This window comes from Carassius gibelio, chromosome B7 (genome assembly GCF_023724105.1).
Source record: "Carassius gibelio isolate Cgi1373 ecotype wild population from Czech Republic chromosome B7, carGib1.2-hapl.c, whole genome shotgun sequence".
In the NCBI taxonomy this organism is placed as follows: Eukaryota; Metazoa; Chordata; class Actinopteri; order Cypriniformes; family Cyprinidae; genus Carassius; species Carassius gibelio.
The window spans coordinates 3,492,664-3,518,741 of record NC_068402.1 but is presented as its reverse complement, the minus strand read 5'-3'; the positions used below and the strand labels follow the sequence as shown (position 1 = coordinate 3,518,741).

The following is a 26,078-nucleotide window of genomic DNA, read 5'->3' as shown; positions in this document are numbered from 1 at the left end:
GACGGACGAGAGTATAAAAAAAATGAACAAGGTTTTATTTGGTTAAAAGCAATTTAAAAGTTCAGTGTTCCTTCCGTGTCTCCCGACCAGAACAGAGCCAGACCTCAGACGCTGGGAAGGCGTGGAGTCGTCGGCAGTTCGTGCCTGTACGGGGTCAGCAAGAGCCAGGATAGTCTGTCACCCGTCCCGGAGTGAGGGGGGGTATCCGGGTAAGTAGAGCTCGTGGATGTTTCGGTCGAGACCGGGAAAGGGAATAATTCTTGTGTCCACCTCTTTTCATAGGGACATCACATACGGCGTTCGGCCCAGAGGATCCTGCGATCTGCACAGCAGAGTAAGTAATCAACAGCAAGTATGTGTTCTTGCATAAGTAATGGGGCTTACGGCTGGGAGATGCTTCGGTTGTGACCGGGAAAGGAATAATTCTTGTGTCCACCTCTTTTCATAGGGACATCACATACGGCGTTCGGCCCAGAGGATCCTGCGATCTGCACAGCAGAGTAAGTAATCAACAGTAAGTATGTGTTCTTGAATAAGTAGTGGGGCTTACGGCTGGGAGATGCTTCGGTTAAGACCGGAAAAGGAATAATTCGTGTGTCCACCTCTTTCTACAGGGACATCACATACAGTATTCGGCCCAGAGGATCCTGCGATCTGCACAGCAGAGTAAGTAATCAACAGTAAGTATGTGTTCTTGAATAAGTAGTGGGGCTTACGGCTGGGAGATGCTTCGGTTAAGACCGGAAAAGGAATAATTCGTGTGTCCACCTCTTTCTACAGGGACATCACATACAGTATTCGGCCCAGAGGATCCTGCGATCTGCACAGCAGAGTAAGTAATCAACAGTAAGTATGTGTTCTTGAATAAGTAGTGGGGCTTACGGCTGGGAGATGCTTCGGTTAAAACCGGGAAAGGAATGATTCGTGTGTCCACCTCCTTTCTACAGGGACATCACATACAGTATTCGGCCCAGAGGATCCTGCGATCTGCACAGCAGAGTAAGTAATCAACAGTAAGTATGTGTTCTTGAATAAGTAGTGGGACTTACGGCTGGGAGATGCTTCGGTTAAAACCGGGAAAGGAATGATTCGTGTGTCCACCTCCTTTCATAGGGACATCACATGCGGCGCTCGGCCCAGAGGATCCTGCGATCTACACAGCGGGATAAGTAATCAACAGCATGTATGTGTTCTTGAATAAGAAATGGGGCTTACGGCTTGGGGATACTTCAATTGAGTGCCTGGGTGTGGATTACGGTGACGGTGGTGGGCTCTCGGGGTGATGAGCGTCCGGCATTAACTCTATATATCTTCCCCACACTCTGTAACTTCACTTCAAACGATTTATTGTGCAAACACACCACTTCAGACACGGCACACCCACTCTTAGTGCAAATAGAGCCAGCACTCACCCAACGATGGCTCCGTCCACTTCACACGTTATCACTCCCAGTCCAGATGTATACAATTGATCGAAGTCCCAGATCAGGTCTCTTAACTTCCCTCCGATAGTGATGGCGCGGCCTGGTCTTCACTTGCTTTCCAGAACTCACACTCTTTCTGTCCTGAATATCTCCACTCGATCGCTGATATATCTGTCGCACAGCCAGATAGCCGAAACCCCACAATAGTCCTCAAATACCTCCACACGCCAGCCCAAACGTCCCAGGAATTCACTTCTCCTAGGGGAACACATCCAAAGAGAAGAACCACACACGGGGGCAAGCCAACCAGGAAGAATAGCCGGGAGAACGAACGACCAAATAGAATCTTCCCGTATGGTCTCTGCACTCCTCTTTTTATGTGGTTACTCCGCCTCCATAATCCTCTCACAGATCGCCACATCAAACTCCCCACACCAGATGTCAATCGGTCATTAGCGTTGTTATTGTGACATCGGGCGCAACCCGGAAGTGGACCGGTGTTACCGCGACACCGTCCCGAGGGGAACACAAAATTCCGGCGGGACTTAGTTCCGCTTCTCTTTCGTCACCCCGTGACACTATTCTTCTGAATCTGGAGAACTTGGGGCCTTTTTAATCACTTTGTCCAACAATGTTTTTGGAGAAGTATTAATATATATTCATGACATCTTGTATGTATGAGTTCAATGATGAAAAAAGTTTGTTTGTCTTATTTACAGCAGAGGTCTGTTCTCTTAAAGTGTCATAAGGAACCATGGTGTGTCTCACATTCAATTGCTTTTTAACATTTAAGACCGTGTTAAAAACTGTTTTCAGATTAGACAGTATATATATATATATATATATATAAATTATACATATGTGAGACAAAATATATTTACTCATAACTTTGCAGGTTTATGTTTGCATAATATACAAATTAATTTAAAGAATTATTCATTCATACAGAATAAAACTTTTGGTCTCCATAACTAAATATTTAATACTTCACTGAATGTTAACATAATGTAATGTTAATGTCACCAATATGCTTTTAATATCCAAATCCGTTAAAGGATTTTTAGGCTGCATTAATTAGGTAAACCGGAACCGGAAACACTTCCCGTAACACCGTACTTTCTACATCATTAGAAGAATGGCATCTACGCTAATATTTGTCTGTTTCTCTCTTGTTCCGAGGTCACCGTGGCCACCAGATCCAGTCTGTGTCCAGATCAGAGGGTCACTGCAGTCGCCCGGATCCAGTACGTATCCAGACCAGATGGTGGATCAGCAACTAGAAAGGACCTCTACTGCCCTGAAAGACAGCGGAGACCAGGACAACTAAAGCCCCAGATACAGATCCCCTGTAAAGACCTTGTCTCAGAGGAGCACCAGGACAAGACCACAGGAAACAGATGATTCTTCTGCACAATCTGACTTTGCTGCAGCCTGGAATTGAACTACTGGTTTCGTCTGGTCAGAGGAGAACTGGCCCCCCAACTGAGCCTGGTTTCTCCCAAGGTTTTTTTCTCCATTCTGTCACCGATGGAGTTTCGGTTCCTTGCTGCTGTCGCCTCTGGCTTGCTTAGTTGGGGTCACTTCATCTACAGCGATATCATTGACTTGATTGCAAATAAATGCACAGACACTATTTAAACTGAACAGAGATGACATCACTGAATTCAATGATGAACTGCCTTTAACTATCATTTTGCATTATTGACACACTGTTTTCCTAATGAATGTTGTTCAGTTGCTTTAACGCAATGTATTTTGTTTAAAGTGCTATAAGTAAAGGTGACTTGACTTGACTAATAGAAACATAGATGGACAAAAGGAGATGTTTTGGGATTTGAAATGTGTTTTACTCTATTTCATTTTATATGTTATGTGTGTTATGTCTTGATGTGGCAGCAGTTTCCCTAATCTAATACAAATTTCTCCTAAGGGAGACAATAAATGCTACCTTGACTTAGACCTACTCTCAAATGATGAAACAGAAACAACCATTTCAGTAACGGAAACCTTGGATACACAACAGCAAGGCCACCCCCTTTACCAATTGCTCTGGGTTTGTCAAGATATGTAAATCCCGGTGGAGTATACAGATTGACATTTAAAAAGTAATTTTGTTGGTGCCAAGTTTCAGAAACACAGAAGACATCGAGTTTTATTGTCCAAGATGATGTCATAGAGTAAATCTGTCTTCTTGTTTAATGAACATACTTTGAGGTGCGCGAACCTGATGAATTCAGGGTGTGCTTTGTCAGAGTATAGTAGACACTTGTGGATAGCATAAGTTTGCAGGGCAAACACCACAAGAGATGTTTTGTTTAATATCAGTACATGTGGGATGGGAACATAAGACCTTAATATCAGTCCCCGTGATGTTAAAATTCTGCTGTAATACCCTATGAACATATTTAGACCGACGTAGAAGGAGAAGTGATTGTAAAGCTTCATGGACACGTGTGTTGAGTGACAAATGGGGTTTCTGTGAAAGCAGTTCAGGCAGAGAGTACCTTATGGTATGGTCCAGGTGTTCGAGGATTCGCTCTCCACAGAGCTCAGTCAGTGTTAAAATACAGATGACGGCAAACAACAAACAAATCCACATAGTAATGTCCAAAAAAAGATCAAAGATGTTGTGATGAACTTTTTCAAGCTTTCTTCAGATTAATGTGCTGCTTGGCTGGCTAGCTGTTCAATAGTCTTTTCTTTTCATGTAGTTTAGATGAAAATATATGCCTTTTAAACTTTACAAAAGTTGCTAAAAATAGCTTTTTTTTTGCTAGGTGCTTTTTGAAGATGAAAGGTTGCAACACTGAAGACTTTTAATGCTAAGAAACTATTCTGAATCTGGAGAACTTTGATGTTCAGGAGACGGCCTGGCCAAAACAACAAGCAAAACAGCAGCTGACTAACAGGAGGAGTGTTAAATAATCTATTCAAGATTTCCTCAACTCCCTCACTAACCAAAAACAGGGATAAACAGGACTACAAAATAAAATGGCATCCTCTCCCTACAGCTTCCAAAACTAACCATAAATCAAATAAAGTTAGTTACAATACCTTGACAAAAATAAAAATAAATGTAATACACTCTGTGGCTTCAACACACCACTTGTGCACAGGAATCCAATTCACTTTCAGTTCTGATCACCTAACAACTATTTTAACCTTGCACCACCAACACGAAACACAATGCAGAGGAGAAGTGAGCCTCCCTCAAGCAGTGTTCCCTCTGCTCTTTTGTAGCAGCACCGTCTGCAGCACACACTCGGATGAGTACCACCTGTGGGCAATTTGAACTGCCTATCAATCAGAGAGCGGTAGAGAGTGAGAGAGAACACACAGAGGATACATAACCACACCCCAAAGGGTGGGGAAAACATACCTCAACAATTAATTAAAAAACATACAACCTAGGGATGTGACAAGACTGTGACATTGTTTTCAGATTAGCCCAATTAATTCATACATAATAAAACTTTGGTCTCCATAACTAAATATTTAATACTTTACTGAAAGAACAGACAAACATCACTAAGTCATAATAAAGTCACTGAACCTTTTTTTTTTTTTTTTTTGGACAAAATTGGCATATAAAAGCGAAATGACACTAAAATAGTTGCTTAATGAAAAATAAATGATGTAATATGCTGATGCAAATGATAAAAAACGTGTTAATATCAAGTTGAAGTTTCTTCTGTCACTTCGTACTGGCTTCGTTCTTCAGCAGATGGAACTGTGAAATACACACAAATATATTTTTTTTAGTTTGTGAATAAAGACAGATGGAGAGAGAGGGTTCAGACAGAAGTGTTACCTCTCGCTCTGTAACATTTGAACAGCAGCACGACTGTCGACAGCAGATACGGACAAGCTGCCAGAAGAAAACTGAGGATGCTGAAGACAGAAGTCTGACCTTCTGACACAGAAAAACAGATGGACAAGCAAATGTATGAACATTAATAAACGATATAGTTATATATTGAGGGCCATTTTTTTCAGTGTTTGAGTAGTTTTTGTGTCACTCAGAACCTGGGAGTTATTTATTGCAGGGATTTTGCTTCCTCTTCTGGAGAGAGTTGTTTTAAGCGCCATCGAATTGATGCATTTGTACTGTAAAATACAGGTTTGTGTACATTTGATCTTATATATAAAATCTTTACTGTGCTGTTTATTGTTTAATTTTATGCAGCACAACATACAGGTGCACGGTGTGAATCACCTGAACAAGTGTTACTCGTGCTGGTCTTATAGCGTAATTGAAAAGCCTGATGCTTTACATAAAAATAAATAATACTATTCATAAAAATACAGAATACAAATACTTTGGATTTTCAAAATATTTCCATAGAGCTGTTTATTTTTTGTTTACAGGCAGATTATGGAGGTAACCCAAAACCCAATTTGCTTGGTAAAATTTACTCCAAATGTGTTCTGTCCTATATTTTACCCAGCATTTGGGTTAAATATTTCTTTTCCAACTAAATTAACTTTACATTGTTTACACATGCAGCCTTAGGGTTTGTGCATTATTAATAATAATAATAATAATAATAATAAACTCTCTTCCTTAACAACAACAGAAAATGCTGAAGAATGAAATGTAGGCCAGATTTAGCCTTGTGTAACCCCTCTCACCCGGGGCTCGAACCTGGGATTCCGGCATGGGAGGTGGACACACTAACAAGCACCACTAACAAGGAGGCTAAATGGCTACAGCCACTAGCGTCTGTCGCTAGTGCATCTCTTGAGATCGGGGAGTGAGGTTTACCTGCACAGCACTACTCGCTGGCCTCCGTTACACTTGCATGGATTTATGTTAATTTAATTCAGTGATCTAAAGGGATACACCAATCTTGATCCTCACACCAAAATGCTGTACTTGACACTAACCACATATGAGCATATTCAGATAAATTCTTGGCTAATTTTAAAAGAAAAAGAAGTCATTTATTATTTTGCACAATATGCTGTATATTTTTTATATGATTTGATACTTTTGTTCATGTTTTGTGAAATAATAAACACAGCTGTCAGTAGCTGATTGCTCAGGAGTTAAATTGCACCAGCTGATGGAGACTAAACTCCAGACTCTCACCTCTGACTGAGATCCAGCTGCGGAGTGACTCTCCTCTCTCTGTTTTACAGTAGTAGAAACCCTCATCTGACTCTGAGACAGTCGTGATGCTAATCTCTCCTGTCGTCTGACTCTGGACAAGGAATCCATCTTTATAGAAAAAAGCTCTGAGGATCGAGGGGTTTGTAGATCGATGTAAACAGTGTAGAGTCAGAGTATCTCCCTCAATCACAGGATCAACAGAACTCTCCAGAATCACATCACCATCTACACAAACACACACACAAGAAATGTGCTTACTGCAAAAAGTAATAATAAATCAAAACAGTTCATAGGCAAAAACTATGATATTATGAATTATATAGTGTTCCTGTAGCTCAGTTGGTGGAGCATTGATCTATCAAGCGCAAGGTTGGGTGTTCAAACACATACTAGGTAAAAGTGATAGCCTGAATGCACTCTGACTCTAAGTCTATGCTAAATGCATAAAATTTAAATTTTATGTAAATTTGAAACATTGTACTTCTTATATTAGTCTAGGGATCATGAGTTGAGAAATCTAATTTTCCTTGATCAGAGGCCACTGATGAGAAGGAGAGAATAGAATACTATAAATGAAATTATCCTCATGCTAGGAAAGTGCTTTTTTTATCTTTATTGATGTGGATGTCTCAGTAGAGCATTATTTGTCTGTTCAGTTCAGATCGTTCACTGTGGATTCTTTCGTAAATCAGTGCAAACTTTGCAAACAGACTTTCACTGTAAGATACAGACCTAAAAGTAATACCACAGAATTCTTCATTTTAATGCATCACCTTAATGTCACAGTCTTCTGTCTTTCTGTCATTGTCTTCTGTGAGTGTTGTGTTTGTTTGGTGCCATGTTCTCTCACCTGTCTTGTTCTGACCCTGCCCATCTTGTTACCTCATTATTGTTTAGTTGCTTCACCTGTGTGTCCCCTGCTCCCGGACTCCTTTACCTACACTCCGCAAACCTGGTCACTCAATCACACTCACTCACACAGCTGTTGCCCATTATCACAGACTATATATTCTCATCTCACGCACCACTCTGTCTGGCTGTGTTATATGTTAATTGTGTTTTGTATTTTGGCTGCTTCTGATTCTGCTTTTGTCCTTGTTATCTGTTTTGTTTTGCCTTGTTTGCTTTTTTGTTTCAGTTTTATTGTTTCAGTTTTATTAAGAAGTCATATTTCCCTGCATTTGGACCAGACCCTGTTCTTTCTTTGGCGGTATCTACCGCCCCGTGACACTTAAATTATATTTAGAAAGAAATCAAAGAATGCTCCCTTTTATAGCAGGGAGTTTATTATCAATGAAAAAAAGTCTGCACTGCACAATTAATCTCTACATTGTGTTTGCACTGCTAGTTATGATGAAAGCATTTGTGAAAGCTTTAAAATTTGAGTTGCAATAATGAGATCAATACATTCATTTGCTCAACAGTCTGTCATCGGCAACATTGATCATTGCTGAAACCTTTCATGTGACAGCAGTATACTCACCATGTACAGTGATGTTGAGAGGATGACGTTTCTCTCCAGATTCAGACTGACACCAGTAAACTCCAGAGTCAGATGTGCTGAGAGAGACGAGTCGACATGTAGATCCTGTTTGTTTTGAACAATCTTCTGTGTTTCTGCCTGTGTATCTTCTCACTGTCCACTGATCCTCACAGCTCAGAGAGAGAGAGTCAGACGAGAAGTGTTGACTTCTGCTGGGACTGACCACCAGATGCACTGAAGGAGAATCACCTGAGACAGAGATGAAAATCAAGTTAAACTTGCTGCTTGCCATGTTTAAGATAGACTTAGAAGGATATCTCATTTGTCACATGATCCCAATGCGCTGCTCAGCAAACAGTTATGCAGCTTGGGGAAACAATGAAGATTTTTTTTGCAGGATTCTTTTAATGAACTGAATGTTCAAAAGAGCAGCATTTATTCAATATATATATATTTTTTGTAACATTATAAATGTCTTTATATCTTTACTAAACTATCCATTTGCTAAAAAAATTTGCATTCAGTCTAAAGAATATGATTGTCACACCCCTAGATTTTATGCGTGATGCTCGCTGCATCGTGGTAATGCTAGAGAAGCAGGGTTTACCAACAGTTATGGGGCACAAACACTCCAATAATCTCTGAATTTACAGTGTCAGGTCACTAAACACCCTCAGGCACGGACAAAAACATGTTTTATTACATATCAAATAAACTTAAAATAGAGATGCTGAAAGATGCTTTGACTCACCAGTGATCCACAGTCTCTCTGTGTTACTGGTCTTTGTGTAATAGGCCGGTCGTCCTCTCTCTGCTCTGCACGTATAAACTCCTGTGTGCTGTAGAGCAGCAGGACTGAGAGTGTAAGAGCCTCCAGCTCCTCTGCTGCTGTCTGACAGACGATCATCATCTCTGAACCAGCTGAACGTCCAGCCTGTAGAGGAGCCTGTAACCTCACAGATCAGAGTCACTGAGTCTCCTTCAGTCAGCCACGGCTGTGGAGACACTCGCACTGCTGCCTGAGCTCCAGCTGAACAAAACATGAGATGAGTTCTAGAGAGAGAAGCTGTTCACACTGATGATAATGAACACACACACACAAACTCACCTGATACAGTCAGAGTAACAGCATCACTGCGCTGAGAGCGTTGTGTTCCCATCTCTCCTCTACAGCTGTATTTACCGCTGTGAGAGTCTTTAACACTGCTGATGTTCAGCTCTTGTGTTGAGATTGAGTTATTTTGGTAGTCTGTTCCCTCTGTTTCCCATCTGTACGTCCACTCAGTGTTTCCACTCCACTTTATATCACATCTAAGAGTGACTGTTTCTCCTCTGAACACTTGTTCATCAGGTCGAACCGTCACCACAGCTTTAGGACTCACTTCACAAACACAAATTATTGCATTAGTTTTAGACTCAAAGTTTCAGGCGTTCTGCACATATTGTCTGTGATCTTTGTGTTGTGTCAGATACTATGTTCTCTCTCACCTGTAACATTTATCCACAGTGCATCACTGTATTGTGTGTAGTAGACTGGTTTTCCTCTTCCAGCTCTACACCAGTACTGACCTCCATCAGACACTGAATCAATCGTCACTCTGTAGGAGTTTGTTTGTGTCTTTGTCTCAGAGTTTAGTGTGTGTTTGTACCAGTAAAAGTCCCATCCAGTGGCTGGATTCATGTGACAGATCAAAGTCACTGTGTTTCCTGTCAGTGCAGCTCCTTCAGGATCTGATGTGAGTTCAGGCTTTGGCTTCAGATCTGCAGGAGAACAAGAACACATTCAGATCCTGAAGAGTCAGAGTTAGAAAAATAATTGAATATTTGTCTGCATCAGAAAAATTCACTCTCTGAAGTCTCCAAACTCATCCTTTCTAATCATCCTACTACTTGTCCCCCTGATCCTATTCCATCTCATCTCCTTAAAACCATTTCTCCTGCAGTTGTACCTGCACTCACTCACATCATTAACACATCCCTCCACACTGGTGTTTTTTCCCTCATCATTTAGACAGGCTCGTATAACTCCACTACTTAAGAAACCCACCCTCAACCCGTCTCTTTTAGACCTTAGTTCTTTAGAACTACAGACCAGTTTCCCTTATTCCTTTCATTTGAAAAACACTTGAACGAGCTGTGTTCAACCAAGTCTCTGCATTTCTCACACAGAACAACCTCCTTGACAGTAACCAATCTGGCTTCAAAAGTTGACATTCAACTGAGACTGCCTTGCTCTTAGTTGTTGAAGAACTAAGACTGGCAAGAGCGGAATCCAAATCTTCAGTACTTATCCTGCTTGATCTGTCCGCTGCTTTTGACATGGTTAACCACCACATTCTCCTATCAACCCTACTGGCAAAGTGCATCTCAGGAACTGCACTTCAGTGGCTTGAATCTTACCTATCAGATACTGTAGGTCCTTCAAAGTATCTTGTAGAGGTGAGGTGTTCAAGTCGCAACATATAACTACTGGGGTACCTCAGGGCTCAGTTCTTGGACCACTTCTCTTCTCTGTCTACGTGGCATCATTAGTTTCTGTCATTTAAGAAACATGGCTTTTCATACCATTGCTATGCTGATGACACTCAATTGTACCTCTCATTTGATCCTGATGATCCGACGGTACCTACCTGCATCTCAGCTTGTCTAACAGACATTTATTGTTGGATGAAGGACCATCATCTTCAACTCAACCTTGCCAAAACCTTGCTTGCGGTTCCAGCAAACCCATCATTTCATCACAAGTTCAACTTCAAGTTGGGCACCTTGGAGTTATGATTCATGTTCAGCTAACTTTCTCAGGACCTGCAGATTTGCTTTATTCAACATCAAGAAGATCAGGCCCTTTCTTTCGGAACATGTTGCACAACTCCTTGTTCAAGCTCTTGTTCTGTCCAGACTGGACTATTGCAATGCTCTATTGGCAGTTCTTCCAAACAGTTCTATAAAACCTTTACTATTAATCCAGAACGCGGCAGCAAGATTAATTTTTAATGAGCCGAAGAGAATACACGTCACACCTCTGTTTATCAATTTGCACTGGCTTCTAATAGCTGCTCGCATAAAATTCAAGGCATTGATGTTTGCCTACAAAACTACCACTGGCTCTGCACCTATTTACCTAAATGTATCACTTCAGACTTATGTGCTTCTAGAAGCGTGCATTCTGTAAGTGATTGTCACATGATTGTGCCATCCCAAAGAAGCACAAAGTCACTTTTATGGACTTTTAAATTAAATGTTCCCTCCTGGTGGAATGAACTCCCCAACTCAATCCCAGCAGTCCTTAGCCACCTTCAAGAATCGGCTCAAAACACATCTCTTTATCTTTATTTGACCCTCTAACTTTTGCACTGACTATTCTACACTATTCTATTCTATTCTTAAAAAAATAAAAATAAATCTAACTACCTTTCTAATTTTTTTGTATTCTATTTTCCTTTCATTTTTTATACAATTATAAAAAACAAACTTTTTTTCTATTCTTATTCCATTCTATCTGTTTTCTTTTTTTTAATTATATTATTTAAAAGCCCTTGCTACGTGTACTGCATTTAAGCTAACTGAGACCTGTTATAGCACTTATAAATCATTGTTCTTTTGTTGTTAACAATTAACAATAGACTTAATCTTTATAAAAACAGGTATGTTTGTCTAGAAAAAACATCAATACAAACAAACAAACAAACAAACAAACAAACAAAAACAAACAACATAAATGAACTTGGTTACGTTTTACTTGTGTGTGCATGACATACTGAATAGTGAACTTGTTACTGAGGCTTATGCACACACAGTTCTACATCTGCATTTAAAAGTGCTTCAGGCCTTTAAAAAGAACAGATGTGGCTGATACAGATGAGCATAAGAAAAGTGTTGAGCCACAAATACTTTTTAAAATAAGCGTTGTGAACATGCGCACTCACCTGATACAGTCAGTGTAACAGCAGCACTGATGTGTGATCTCTGTGAGTCTGTTCTCTCTCCTCTACAGCTGTATTCACTGTTATACTCATAATCAGCTGTGAAACTGATCTCTGCTGCTGTTGTTGTGTATGGATAGAAAGTGTTTCCATCTTTAAACCATCTGTATATCCACTGAATGTGTTCTGCTCCCTGTATGTCACATGTGAGCGTGACTCTCTCTCCTCTGAACACATGATCATCTGGAGTCACCCTCATTACAGGTTTTGGTCTCTCTGTATTAAACAGGATAATATTGTATCAAAATGATGTAAAAATACAAAGAGTGAAAAAATATATTCCTTTCATTGTAATTAACAACATGTAGTGCAATTAACATTATATTACATCATGATTTCCCAAACTGGGGTTCATAAAGGAACTGCAGGGTATTTGTGAGTTTAATGAAAGGCGAAACATTTATTAAATCATACAAAATATATTATTAAAGTAACATATTAAAAAATAGAAATCAAAATAATACATTTATTAAAAACGTGACTAAATATTACATAAATATTTTATGTTTACCTGCACGCCATATGACCGTTAACCAATCTCAGAGAACTCTAAAGATGAAAATGTGATACTTAATTAAAATATTTATTTTAGAATCTCATGGGTACGTAAAGGGGTCATTGACTATGATTTTACTATTATTTTTATTCTACTTAGTGTGTAATGTTGCTGTTTGAGCATAAACAACATGTGCAATGTAACATCTGTAACATGGAGTCAGAGATGGTCGGATCCATGTGCAGTGATTTAATAAAGAGAATGGTCAGACAGTCAGTAATCAGAGCACAGCGTCATGTATGTCAGGGATTTCCAGAATCAGTACTAGTAACAAGCAGAGGTAGGGGCAGGCAGCAGAGAATCACAGTCAGTATAAACAATCCAAAGTCAAACACGGAAGGAACAAACACAAGGAAAATGCATGGAAATGTCAGACAGAACTAAACAAGACTTTGCACTATTAGAGAGTCCAAGCACAGTTTATAAATGGGAGTGGTAATGCGGAACACCGGGTGGTTATTAGCCCTAAGCACGGGATTATGGGAAATGGAGTTGGGAATGGAAATACAAAATGCAAGAGTCCTGAGTGTTAATCCTGAGTATTAATGACATAATTTTGATTTTTTTCGATGAACTAACCATTTAATAACACATAAATGTACTGCTCGCACATACCAATTTAATTGTAGTGAATGGTAACTGTATTTTTTTTATTTATTTTTTTAAGTGGATGCATATCTGTCATAAAATAATCCTACGCAACTTGTGGCGTATATTTCAAGCATTCTGAAATTATACTGATGGTTTGGTGAGACACAAACTAAAATGGAAAGTTATTATATTTTATGAAATTCTTGCGTTGCAGTTCTGTGTGTAAGTGTGCTGCAGCTCAAAATGAAGTGCTAATTCTTTTGAGATATTAGTTATAATAAATTTTAATAAAACACTACATTATAAAACTCTAACAGTGGGCTATTTAATATCTATTCTCCGGTTGTCAGTTAGAATGACAGTTCTTCCACAAACAGGCATATATATACCCAAGCCAATGTATGATTATTTGCTTTTTGTCTTAAATACTTATTTTGAAACAAATTAATGAATCAATTTCTAAATTAAACAAACTAGGCTATGACAGCTGTCATATCATACCCTACCATGTCCAGCTGATGCAAAGAACAAAATTTATACCTACCCAGAAGAAAGCACTGTCTAGAGTAGACTGTGCCCCGTTATGAGTTGTGTCGAGCTATTCATTAGCCTATTTATTTGATGAAAAAAGATTAAACGTAGTTGTAATAAATGCGTTAAGAATCCATACAACTGAAGCAGCAGGGTGAGCATGATTTCCCCAAATACAGCATGTTCCTGGAACAACATCCCAATCTACCAATCAGACTTGAGGGATAACTTTTCAGGAAATATCTGTTTTAGGCTTGCAACAAAAGATGTCGATCCAGGAAGTCTTGCTTGGCAAAATCACTTCTGCTACGTGATACTACGGACTAGAACTGATGAGTTTGATCTTCGGATGACCAATCAGCAGAAAGAGGCATTTAATTCCTGCCCACGTGTAGAAATCGAACCTTCAAGCTGTTTATTTACTTTTCTACCCCAGAACGAAAAAGAAAAATTTAAACTGAATTCTGTTTGTTTCTCCTATTTTTTCTACTTTCAATATTAAATAAAAAAAGAATGATCGAATGATACACGGATAAAATAGTTCATTGAGGAATTAATAAATAATAAATAAACTCAGTTGGGTCACTTTAGACCCATGTTGTGCATCAAAGGGTTAAGAGAACTACTCACCCTTCACAGTGAGATAAACAGCAGAGCTTGATTGTGATGAGTTTGGTCTCTGATCTCTCTGTCCTCTACACCAGTACTGACCCTGATCAGATGTAATTACTCCTCTGATAGTGAGAGTGTCTCTGTTTACAGTGTAACGATCAGACGACTGTAACATTACACTGTCTTTATACCACTCATATCTCCACTCATATGTCTGGTAATATGTCCACTCATATCTCCAGCTACTGTAATCAGACTCAATCACACAGGTCAGATTGACTGTCTCTCCAGTGAATACAGGACTGTCTGGAGTCACAGTCAGTGTAGATCTGGGGAAATCTGGGAAGAAAGATAAAAACAGCACTTACAGTGAAAATAATTATATTTTGTTTATGTGTTAAAAAGTATGTAGTTAAATTATTTTGTCATCTTTCATCACACTCGTTGTGTTGTGTTTTGTGGTGTGATTATTTTTGTGATCTGATTGTTTTCTGGATGCTCTGGCTCCGTCTCGTCCTCAAACAAACACCTCTGACTCGTCATAGAAAGCAGAATGAAGCTCCTGCTGAAGGAGAGCTGAAGACCTCCAACTACAACCTCATATGAGGAGCAACTGAATCTCAATCAACTTCAGCAGACGATCTGAAGACTTTCACATCATTATCTGTACGTCACTTAATTCTCTTCTCTTCATTTCATTTCAGCAAAAAATTAATCTGTATTGAACTCTCTCACTAAAGCCCATTTTGGTTCTCATGATAGTCTTAAATTTAATCTGTAAACACAATAATGACAGTGACTAAAGTGGTGGATGAGGAGATACCCCCTGACTATGTAAAGCGATTTGAGTGCCTAGAAAAGCGCTATATAAATGTAAGGAATTATTTTATAAGTAAATATCAGAGATGTCCATGCCCATAATATCCATTATTATAGGCATCAACATCTCTGATATTTACTTATAGAATAATCTATAATAATATAATAATATAATATAATAATCCATAAAAATAAGTCTTGTCACTTACAGTTCATTATAATACACTCAGTAAAACATGCACATGCTCAGCAACAGAATAATAACTTGTGCTTCTTGCTCTATAAGTACAGATGCTGCTGCTAAATAAAAATATAAAAAATATATATATAATAAATCAAATATAAGAAAATGTTGAACCACAAATATTGATGTTAAATGATGATTAAACAGATGTGAATCTGAACACTCACCTGATACAGTCAGTGTAACAGCAGAACTGATGTCTGATGATCTCTGTGAGTCTGATCTCTCTCCTCTACAGCTGTATTCAGCTCTATCAGACACAGATGTGATGCTGTAGAGTCTCTCAGTGACGTCTCTGATGAATGAACCATTTCTAAACCAGCTGTATGTCCACTGAATGTGTCCTGCTCCCTGTATGTCACATGTGAGAGTGACTGTCTCTCCGCTGAACACACGCTCATCTGGAGTCACCTTCAATACAGCTTTTGGTCTCGCTGTATTAATACACACATGAGTAGGTGTTGATTGATAGCATCACAATTTCATAATAACTGTTATGAATTTAAAAACTTTGTGGATGGGAAAATAAACACAGCATTAATTTAAAGATGTAGTTCGTGTACATCAAGATTATAGTTTAAAATAGTTTTTTTGTCCATGGTATAAACTGAATGGATCATTTAAAGTATCAGGAAACCCCCGTTTCAGCACTGGTCTTTCACACTTTAGATCTCAAAATGACTCTAGAAATGGGCGTGTAAAATTATGTAAAAGTGGGACTGTAGAGAGTGGGAAGAGGGGAGAAAACAAAACAATAAGAGACAGACCTACAACACACTCATTATACAAACAAGATCAAATTGTAATATATATATATATATATATATATATATATATATATATATAAAAAGGTATAGTTACTTTTTGTTTACTCTTCTTTAAACTATCAGTCTATGTCATTCAGGGGCTATGTTTCCATATGGCAGTTTCCATACCCTAGCCTAGTCAGGTGTGCAGTGAAAAAATATCAAAATTTCATATCTCTATTATGTTTCGTCATTATTATTTTAAATACGAGGGTGTTACACATATTAAACAAATTGTGAGCATTAAAAATAGCTTGTCAGTAAAACTTTGTAACACCACTGGATCCTCAAACTGACAGAAACACTTCATCCTGCCTTCAATCAGATTGCCGCTCCAAGCACAGCCTGGAGACAGATCTCCACTTTTTTCCACAATGCAAGGGCAAATAAATAAATGATGTTTGAAAAATACAGCGTTTTCTTTACTCAAACACTGTATGTAAAGGCTAATGTTTTTTGTGTGTTTGAGCAGAGAAGAACTAGGCTATTTGCCGTTTAGTTGCAGCCAATATACTTTTGTATGTTTTACATATCCTGTGCATATAGCACTTCATTGTTTATATCATGAGGTTTTGGCCAAGTGTAGAAAATAAAATAAAAAAAAAAAAACAAGAAAAACTAAGTGTCCATATAGCTAAAATAAACGTTAAATGACCTAAAAAACTTGATGAAATTATCTTATGGCAAAAATGCCACTAAATTGGGCAAAAAACGTTCCTGCACAAACAAACATGTCTGCTGCTAACAAAGTGAAAATGAACAGAAAGTGTTGATCGCGGTATTAGATTAAGATCTGCTCATATTGCACTGTATTTCAATTTCAGTTTCTTGACTGGATTTGTATTCATACAGGACATGCGGTAGAAAGTTTAGAAGCATAATGATATTTAACTCACCCATCACATAGAGATAAACAGATGTATTCGGTGGTCTTGATGGTTCTCCATCTCTCTGTCCTCTACACCAGTACCAATCCTGATCAGACTCATTCACTCCTCTGATAGTGAGAGTGTCTCTGTTTACAGTGTAACGATCAGATGTGTTTAACTTTACTCTGTCTGTGTCTTTATACCACTCATATCTCAAGTTATTTGTCCACTCTGTCCAGTTACTGTGATTAGACTTTATCCCACACGTCAGATTGACTGTCTCTCCAGTGAACACAGGATTGTCTGGCATCATGGTTAGCACAGTTCTGTGTAAATCTGTTAATTAAGACAAACTGACATGACTTTCAGCAAATCATGAATACAATGTAATCTAATCATGTGATTTCCTGTATTTGTGTAACACTGATGTTAGAGGAGAGATGCAGAGAGGAGAGTGATGGTCTCTTCTCCGTCTGAACACTTAATACAGATTTAATGTGATTCAAAATAAGATAATAATAAGTTATTGGAAATGTCAGTTTAACAACTTATAAGATTAGTTCATATTTAGCTACACAATTTGAACTTATCTTTATTTAAAAACATTGTTTAGTCAAACCGAACTGAAATTAGTACAATTATCCAAATGAGAGAGAGAGAGAGAGAGAGAGAGAGAGAGAGAGAGAGAGAGAGAGAGAGAGAAAACATATTGCAAATGCAAACTTTTAAAAGCATCCATTTTCCCTCAAAATGGCACAAAAACTATTTTCTCAGCCACACAATCGGTCACCTGGCAACAAAAGTGCATTGAGACTAACGACAGAATATATCATATTCTCCATCTACATCTAAATCTACATCTTCTCCTGAAAATTACTTGGAAACGCGGTTTAGGAGGACAATGATATTCATCTTACCTATCACAGTGAGATTAACAGCAGAGCTTAGATGTGATGATGTTGGTCTCTCATCTCTCTGTCCTCTACACCAGTACTGACCCTGATCAGACTCATTCGCTCCTCTGATAGTGAGAGTGTCTCTGTTTACAGTGTAACGATCAGACGTGTTTAGCATTACTCTGCTGTATGTGTCTTTATACCACTCATATCTCCAGTCATATGTCCAGTCATATTTCCTATCATATTTCAGGCCATTTCTCCATTTCCACTCACTGTGAGTCTCAATCACACAGGTCAGATTGAATGTCTCTCCAGTGAATACAGGACTGTCTGGAGTCACAGTCAGTGTAGATCTGGGGAAATCTAAAAAAACAATGAAGACATTCCGAGTACAATTGTTAATTAAAATATAATGGTGTGTTGTTTATATTACTTACCAATAAACAAGTAAGTCTGGGTATTGTAATACTGTATTCTACATGCAAACTGCATCCAATATCGCATCCTCTCTAAGTAGGTACTTCTTTTGAATAATTACTTTATGACTGTGTGAGCATGAATTGAATTTTCATCTTTTTAATTATTTACTTAATTTTCATTGAGAATAAATGCTTTTCTGATGTGATTTGAAATTTGAAAAGGGAGAAAAAAAAAGTAAAAAAAAAAAGATTCGAACCCGGGTCGATCACGTCAAAATATATATGATGCACGTTTTACCTACTGCACCACTGGAACTGAATGTCAAATATTGTCTTTTGTGATCTTGACTATCCGAAAAAATAACACGTTTGGATGGGCATTATGTATGGTTACATGAAAACAACTCGTAAAATTATCCATCCCATAAGTATAGTATTAATAAACTTTGATGCAATAAATAGGGTATGATTGTAACAATATAAAAACTTCACAATCACGGGAAGAAGGAGGCGGGAACCGGCAGACATTCAAATAAAGTTTTAATAACCAAATAAACACAAAACAGCATGATAGCCCCTCACAGACGACCGTCGCGCACAAATAAAAACCAAACACAAAATAAAATCCAGGCCGGGTTCTCTCTTGTTCTTCACTGTCGTCGCTCATCTTTTGTATTCTTCCAATATCCTCCGTGGGACTCGAGGCCGGTGAGTAGGGCTGGGAATCGATTACAAAAAGAATCGATTCCTTGATTCCGAGGCGTTGGGAATCGAGAGTCGATTCCAAAGGTTGGAATCGATTCCATCAAGGGGAATCGACTCCTCATTCAGAGTCTTTTTCAGTTCAACAAAGCTTATCTATCATGGGAGTCTCTCAAATAGAAGGCTACATCCGACAAAGGCTGCACACATTTAAATTCATGAAAATGATCTGGGCTATGATTAATTTCACGGCAAAGATGAAAAAAAAAACTACAATTTTCGTATCGTCATTTTTTTCAGCTTTATATTATAGGAAGGATACATTATACGACCTATCCTGCAGTCATCAGGGTGAGATTATGTTCCTTTAATTAAAAAAAATAAAAAATAAAATACAAATAAGAATTGGAATTTCCATCGATTCCACTATCAGGAATTGGTATCGGATTTGATTCCAAAAATTGTGGAATCGAACAGCCCTACCGGTGAGTGGAGCAGGTGTCACTCATTTCCCAATCACTCCACCGGCTTCGCTACGTTCCCATGGCTCTCGGCCCCGCCCCACTCATCTGAATGATTTTAAAAATGAGCATCCCTCCAAAAACATCTACATTTATGTCTCTTTTCGAGTGTAAGTGGTAGACCTAACTAATTTACAAAAAAATAAAAAAATAAAATATGTATATATATATATATATATATATATATATATATATATATATATATATATATATATATATATATATATATATATATACACAGTGCAGACCAAAAGTTTGGACACACCTTCTCATTCAAAGAGTTTTCTTTATATTCATGACTATGAAAATTGTAGAGTCACACTGAAGGCATCAAGGGCTGTTTGACCAAGAAGGAGAGTGACTCCACAGTCACCGGACCTGAACCCAATCGAGATGGTTTAGGGGTGAGCTGGACCGCAGACAGAAGGCAAAAGGGCCAACAAATGCTAAGCATCTCTCGGGGAACTCCTTCAAGACTGTTGGAAGACCATTTCAGGTGACTACCTCTTGAAGCTCATCAAGAGAATGCCAAGAGAGTGCAAAGCAGTAATCAAAGCAAAAGGTGGCTACTTTGAAGAACCTACAATATGACATATTTTCAGTTGTTTCATACTTTTTTGTTATGTATATAATCCCACATGTGTTAATTCATAGTTTTGATGCCTTCAGTGTGAATCTACAATTTTCATAGTCATGAAAATAAAGAAAACTCTTTGAATGAGAAGGTGTGTCCAAACCTTTGGTCTGTACTGTATATATATATATATATATATATATATATATATTAGGGGTGTAACGATACGCGTATTCGTATTGAACCGTTCGGTACGACGCTTTCGGTTCGGTACGCGGTACGCATTATGTATACCGAACGGTTCGTTGGAGTAATTAATTATATTTGAAAAAAAAAAAAAAAAGAGAGAGAAAGAAATATAATGATATGCGTTCAACAAGGTAGCCCAATAACCCAAACAACGTAACAGGCAACGCCCCTGACACTCCCGAAGAAGAAAAAAACACCATCTTATATGTTTATGTTAGGCTACTCAGCAGGCGCTCGCTCACTCAGTACGCGCTGAAGGTTTGTTGCAAAATAGCCAATGCGTTTAACAGACTAGAAATGAGAAGATCCCCCAATAACCAACAGGTCTGGTGTTTGGGTGCACTTTGGATTCCCTTTAAGCTATAATGGTGATGGCAAGAGAGTGGTGGATAAAAAAACAACGGTATGTCGCATCTGCAACATGACAGGGTACACCAGCGGGATTACAAAAAAAAACAAAAAAAAAAAAAAAACAGCGGGAATATCTGGGATATATGCGTCAGTACTATCTGGGAAAAGACGAAAAAAAGGAGAAACATGCACGCAGCAAACTATCCCTGCAGCATTTAGACACTATAGCTTACAGGGAATCCAACCCAAACACCAGACCTGTTGGTTATTTTAGGATCTTATATTTCTGGTCTGTTAAAGGCATTCGACATTCTGCAACGAGCCTTCAGCGCGTGCTGAGTGAGCGAGCGCCTTAGGGGCCGTTCACATATCGCTCCTAAAAACGCATGGAAAACGCTAAGCGCGACTTTCTCCTCCTTTCCAAAGCGCTCGGGCAGAAGCGCTCATGAGGCGTCTGTCTTTGCTAAGCAACAATGACGTGCTCTCTCCATGAGACGCGGAAATTTCAGCGAAGGATAAATGGATTTGCAGCTCTAAAAATCGCTTGCAGTAGCTCTGCTACTGAATTTATTTCAAAATTGCAATCCATATACAACTATGATCAGCTGTTCCTTCATCTTGGCTGAGCTCTCAACGTTGTTACGGGAAAGGATGAAGCTGATTGGTTGGTTCTTGTCACATGACCCGCGGTGCGCTTGCGGCATTCTGAAAAGTTGAGATGTTTTTACATTTTGCTGTATCTAAAACGTATCGAACCGAACCGAACCGAACCGTGACATCAGTGTATCGTATCGAACCGAACCGTGAATTTTGTGAACCGTTACACCCCTAATATATATATATAATTATTATTATTATTTTTATTTTTTCAGGGTTGGAGCTAAACTTCAAGATCAATATTTCACACCCCTGGTGTATGCATTAGGGAACTATGCAATTTTAGAGGCAGCCAGTGATAAAGTTAAGCATCATTATTAAGTGACATCCCTAAAATACACAACATCATTTAGCAACTTTTAGCAACATATCAAACTTCCTGTAGCAACTTCCTCTTAATATTAGTTTGAAACACTGTATAGGAGGACAATGACATTCAACTCACCCTTCACAGTGAGATAAACAGCAGAGCTTGATTGTGATGAGTTTGGTCTCTGATCTCTCTGTCCTCTACACCAGTACTGACCCTGATCAGATGTAATTACTCCTCTGATAGTGAGAGTGTCTCTGTTTACAGTGTAACGATCAGACGTGTTTAGCATTACACTGCTGTATGTGTCTTTATACCACTCATATCTCCAGTCATATGTCTGGTAATATGTCCAGTCATATCTCCAGCCAGTTGTCTGGTAATATCTCCAGTATGTCTGATCATTTCTCTGTCTCCAGTTACTGTGAGACTCAATCACACAGGTCAGATTGACTGTCTCTCCAGTGAATACAGAACTGTCTGGAGTCAAAGTCAGTGTAGATCTGGGTAAACCTGTGAAGAAAGAAGACAGAGCTCTTTCAGTGAACTAGTCAGAAGTTCACTACAGGTTAAATGTGATTTAACATAAGATCATCTGAGACAATCGTGAGACTTTCTGTGAACAAGTAGCCTATATTTTCTGTTCTGTTTAACTTAACTCGACTTTCTTCCTTGGGGTCATAACTATTCCAAACTTTTAGATAGTGATTGTATAAAGAAATATAAATTTTTAATATTACAAATACCTATCATTTTTTTCGTTTATTTCTCAACTTTACATTTATGCTGTGTTTTCGTGGATATTTGGTACTTTTTTGAGAAGCACCTGGCTGCAGCCTGCAGATCGAGGCGGGGCTGCACCTGGGGCGGGGTTGCACGTGCAGCCCCGCCCCACACCTACTCTGATTGGATTAATCGTCTTTCATAGACTTACATGATAGGAAATGTGTGCCTAGTTGGTGTAGGACAGAGAATGCTGTTTAAAAAGCTAAAAACGCTGTACAGTTTTACAAAGCCTTTACTATGATGCAGTTTTTTATTGTTAACCTTGTCTGATTTATTGATTCAAGAGATGTTAGCTGCTGCAAGTTTACTCTTCTTGACCAGATTAATTAAAAAAAATAATAATTGGGACATTGTAAAAGCATGCTTAATGTGAAAGTGCGTGGCTTTATGCATTAAAACTATGGAATTACATTTGCTTCAATAAAAATGAACGAAACTTTATAAAAATGAATGTAACTTTTTCAGAACTATCAAAAATATGCCATTACAAAAGAAGAAAAACACAATGAAAATGAAAATAATTTAACACAGTTGGACAAATGTAACATGCTCTTCAAATATGCTTCATTTCTTTGTTAATGTTTTTCAAAGATTAGTTTTCGCTGATCATGGATTCTGAATGCATTGCCACAGATTTCCCTTTTGCTTCGCAGTTTTTCGTTTGGAGTTTTGACACAAATTTCTAGTGTGGGCGGGGTTAACAGTGATCAACTCTGATTGGATAGTGAGCTTTTGATGGACAGGTGCTCTCTGACCGGGATGTACAGACGCCCCTCAGTGGTGCCAGAGAGTGGTGCACATATTGGAAAGCTATTGCGGTGATTTGTATTACTAAATATGTAAATAATATTTGACATTCGATCGTCTCAGTCTGTAAAGATGAGCTCTTGTCCTTCAAGGCAGGACAAGCGGAGGAGGAAGATGATGCCACTCCGTGTCTCCTGAGAGCTCATCTTTACAAACTGAGACAATCGAAGGTCAAATATTATTTACATATTTAGTAATACAAGGAACGATGTCTTGCATACAAATCAACGCGAGAGCTTTTTTTTTGTCTTTTTCTTTTTTTATTAATGCAGAGAACAAAAACATACAAAAGTATATAAACATACATCAAATAATATCAACCACAAAAAAATAAAAAATAAAAAATAAATAAATAAGAATAAAATAAAACTAAAGAAAAGAGGGCCAAAATCTAAACAAAATTACACATGATCAAAGGCAGAACAAATTCTAACAGTCCTTATAGCTTTATTATTAGTAGATACTGAGATTACATTCAAATAGTTTTTTGTTTCTTTTAGAAAAACAGAGAAGACAGGTTTACAGTTGGAGAATTTCCATTTGTGAATGTTAAATTTGTTTAGAAATTATTTTTTAATTAATAACAAAACTGATATTTTCGTTTGTAGGGTCAGAGTCATAATACCCAAATAAAATGTTTTTCATATGTACTGAGAAGCCTGGGAAAATCTTACACTTGACAAACATACCAATGTCATTCCAAAGTTTCTGAGTGTAGTGACATGACCAAAATAAGTGTACAGTTTCTTCAGAACTCGAACAAAAAGAGCATGTAAGATCAATGTCAGATTTAAATCTTTGTATAAACTTCTTTACAGGTTAGAACCTGTGTATGAGCTTAAAATAAATTTCTTTCACTTTGTCTGTGAAAAATAATTTTTGCGGTAGAGACCAGATTTGATCACCACGAGAGCTTTCAATATGCGCGGTGTACTTCCCGGTCAGAGAGCACCAGCATTCAGAATCCACGATCAGCGAAAACGAATCTTTGAAAAACATTAACAAAAATGAAGCATGTTTGAAGCGCCTGTTACATTTGTGCGACTGAGTTATTTTATTTTTTTCATTTTCATTGTGTTTTTCTTCTTTAGTAATTGCATATGTTTGATAGCTTCTGAAAAAGTTACGTTCAGTTTTATAAAGTTACGTTCATTATTATTGATCTAAATGTAATTCCATATAAATCAATGTTTTAAAAAGACCAAACTCAGTAAACAAATTATTAATAAAGCATTGTATTCACAGACAAGCAGATATGAGCACAGAATACGAACACAAAGCGTTTCATTTCCACCCATAACCTGCTTGTCTGTAAATAAAATGTGTTATTAAAAATGTTTAATGAGTTTGGTCTTTTTAAAACACGTTTTAATGCATGTCCTTTCAGAATCATCACTGGCCGATAGAAATACAAGTTTATCGATTTCTTCACTTTCAAATAACGAGGAGCAGCATATTTTCCTGAAATAAAGGGGAGAAAAAGTCTATGTTTTGCAATGTAGTAAAGAAAATTAAAAGTTTCATAAAAATTGAATTGGCAGACACATTATAATATTGCAGTGTCATTTATCAACTGCATGACGGATAATTATATGTAACAATAATCATCTTTTCATGCTATATAAATTAAAACAGTAATGATACACCCCTTTCATTTTCCTTTCTCATACTCTGATGATATGAAATAATCAAATTTTCTAGGAATAATTTAATTCATAATTCATTCTTCTATCTGAAGACCTGATCGTCTTACTGTGGATAATCAACCCAATTAATTTACTATATTTGAATGTTAGCCTAAAGATCAGCTTAATTTAACAAAACAGTCATTTCAGGGACATGGCGAGTTACAGGCGAGAGACAGGCTAATGTTTTTTTTTTCTTCTTTTGTGCATTATGAAAGCTTTATAAAACTGTACAGCGTTTTTAGCTTTTTAAACAGCATTCTCCGTCCTACACCAACTACGCACACATTTCCTATCATGTATTTCTTTGAAAGACGATCGAACCAATCAGAGTAGGTGTGGGGCGGGGCTGCACGTGCAACCCCGCCCCAGGTGCAGCCCCGCCTCGATCTGCAGGCTGCAGCCTGGTGCTTCTCGGTGTACTTGCATACTGTGCCTTTCAGCTATATACACCATATATTCCCCAGAGTAGCCAGTGATACGTTTCTCTGTGAACTTCAGGAGCTTGTACTTTCAGTGTGATTGTCTCATCTGAATAAATTATGCTTTTATTCACTGTGACTTTTTAAACGATGAATACAAAAACTCACCCTTCACAGTGAGAGAAACAGCAGAGCTTGATTGTGATGAGTTTGGTCTCTGATCTCTCTGTCCTCTACACCAGTACTGACCCTGATCAGATGTAATTACTCCTCTGATAGTGAGAGTGTCATTGTTTACAGTGTAACGATCAGACGTCTGTAACATTACACTGTCTGTGTCTTTATACCACTCATATCTCCAGTCAGGTGTCCAGTCAGATCTCCAGTCATATGTCAGGCCATTTCTCCATCTCCAGTTACTGTAGGACTCAATCACACAGGTCAGAGTGACTGTCTCTCCAGTGAATACAGGACTTTCTGGAGTCACAGTCAGAGAAGATCTGGGGAAATCTGTGAAAAAAAAAACAAGAATATTATTACTGTCTAAAACATAAATGAAAACCTCTCCACAGAGAGTTCTTTCAAACTAGATATAGCTGACAGTCATTTAATTATTTAAAATAACAATTATTTTACAGGTTTCAGGTGACAGAGGCTTTATCTAG

The 26,078-nt window shown here is 38.1% G+C and overlaps 1 protein-coding gene across 1 annotated transcript in view; it reads right to left on the bottom strand.

Annotated features, from left to right (window-relative positions):
• Window positions 1-26,078, bottom strand: part of LOC127961830 (B-cell receptor CD22-like) — a 96,033-nt gene that overhangs the window by 44,173 nt on the left and 25,782 nt on the right. Inside the window, exons 3-12 of the mRNA XM_052561102.1 lie at window positions 25,834-25,923; window positions 17,949-18,293; window positions 17,059-17,367; window positions 15,524-15,790; window positions 9,509-9,781; window positions 9,129-9,401; window positions 8,772-9,050; window positions 8,021-8,269; window positions 6,517-6,762; window positions 5,236-5,337 (exon numbers count right to left, since the gene is read on the bottom strand). Of these exons, the coding sequence (XP_052417062.1) occupies window positions 5,236-5,337; window positions 6,517-6,762; window positions 8,021-8,269; window positions 8,772-9,050; window positions 9,129-9,401; window positions 9,509-9,781; window positions 15,524-15,790; window positions 17,059-17,367; window positions 17,949-18,293; window positions 25,834-25,923 (2,433 nt within the window). The remainder of the gene's footprint in view (window positions 1-5,235; window positions 5,338-6,516; window positions 6,763-8,020; window positions 8,270-8,771; window positions 9,051-9,128; window positions 9,402-9,508; window positions 9,782-15,523; window positions 15,791-17,058; window positions 17,368-17,948; window positions 18,294-25,833; window positions 25,924-26,078) is intronic.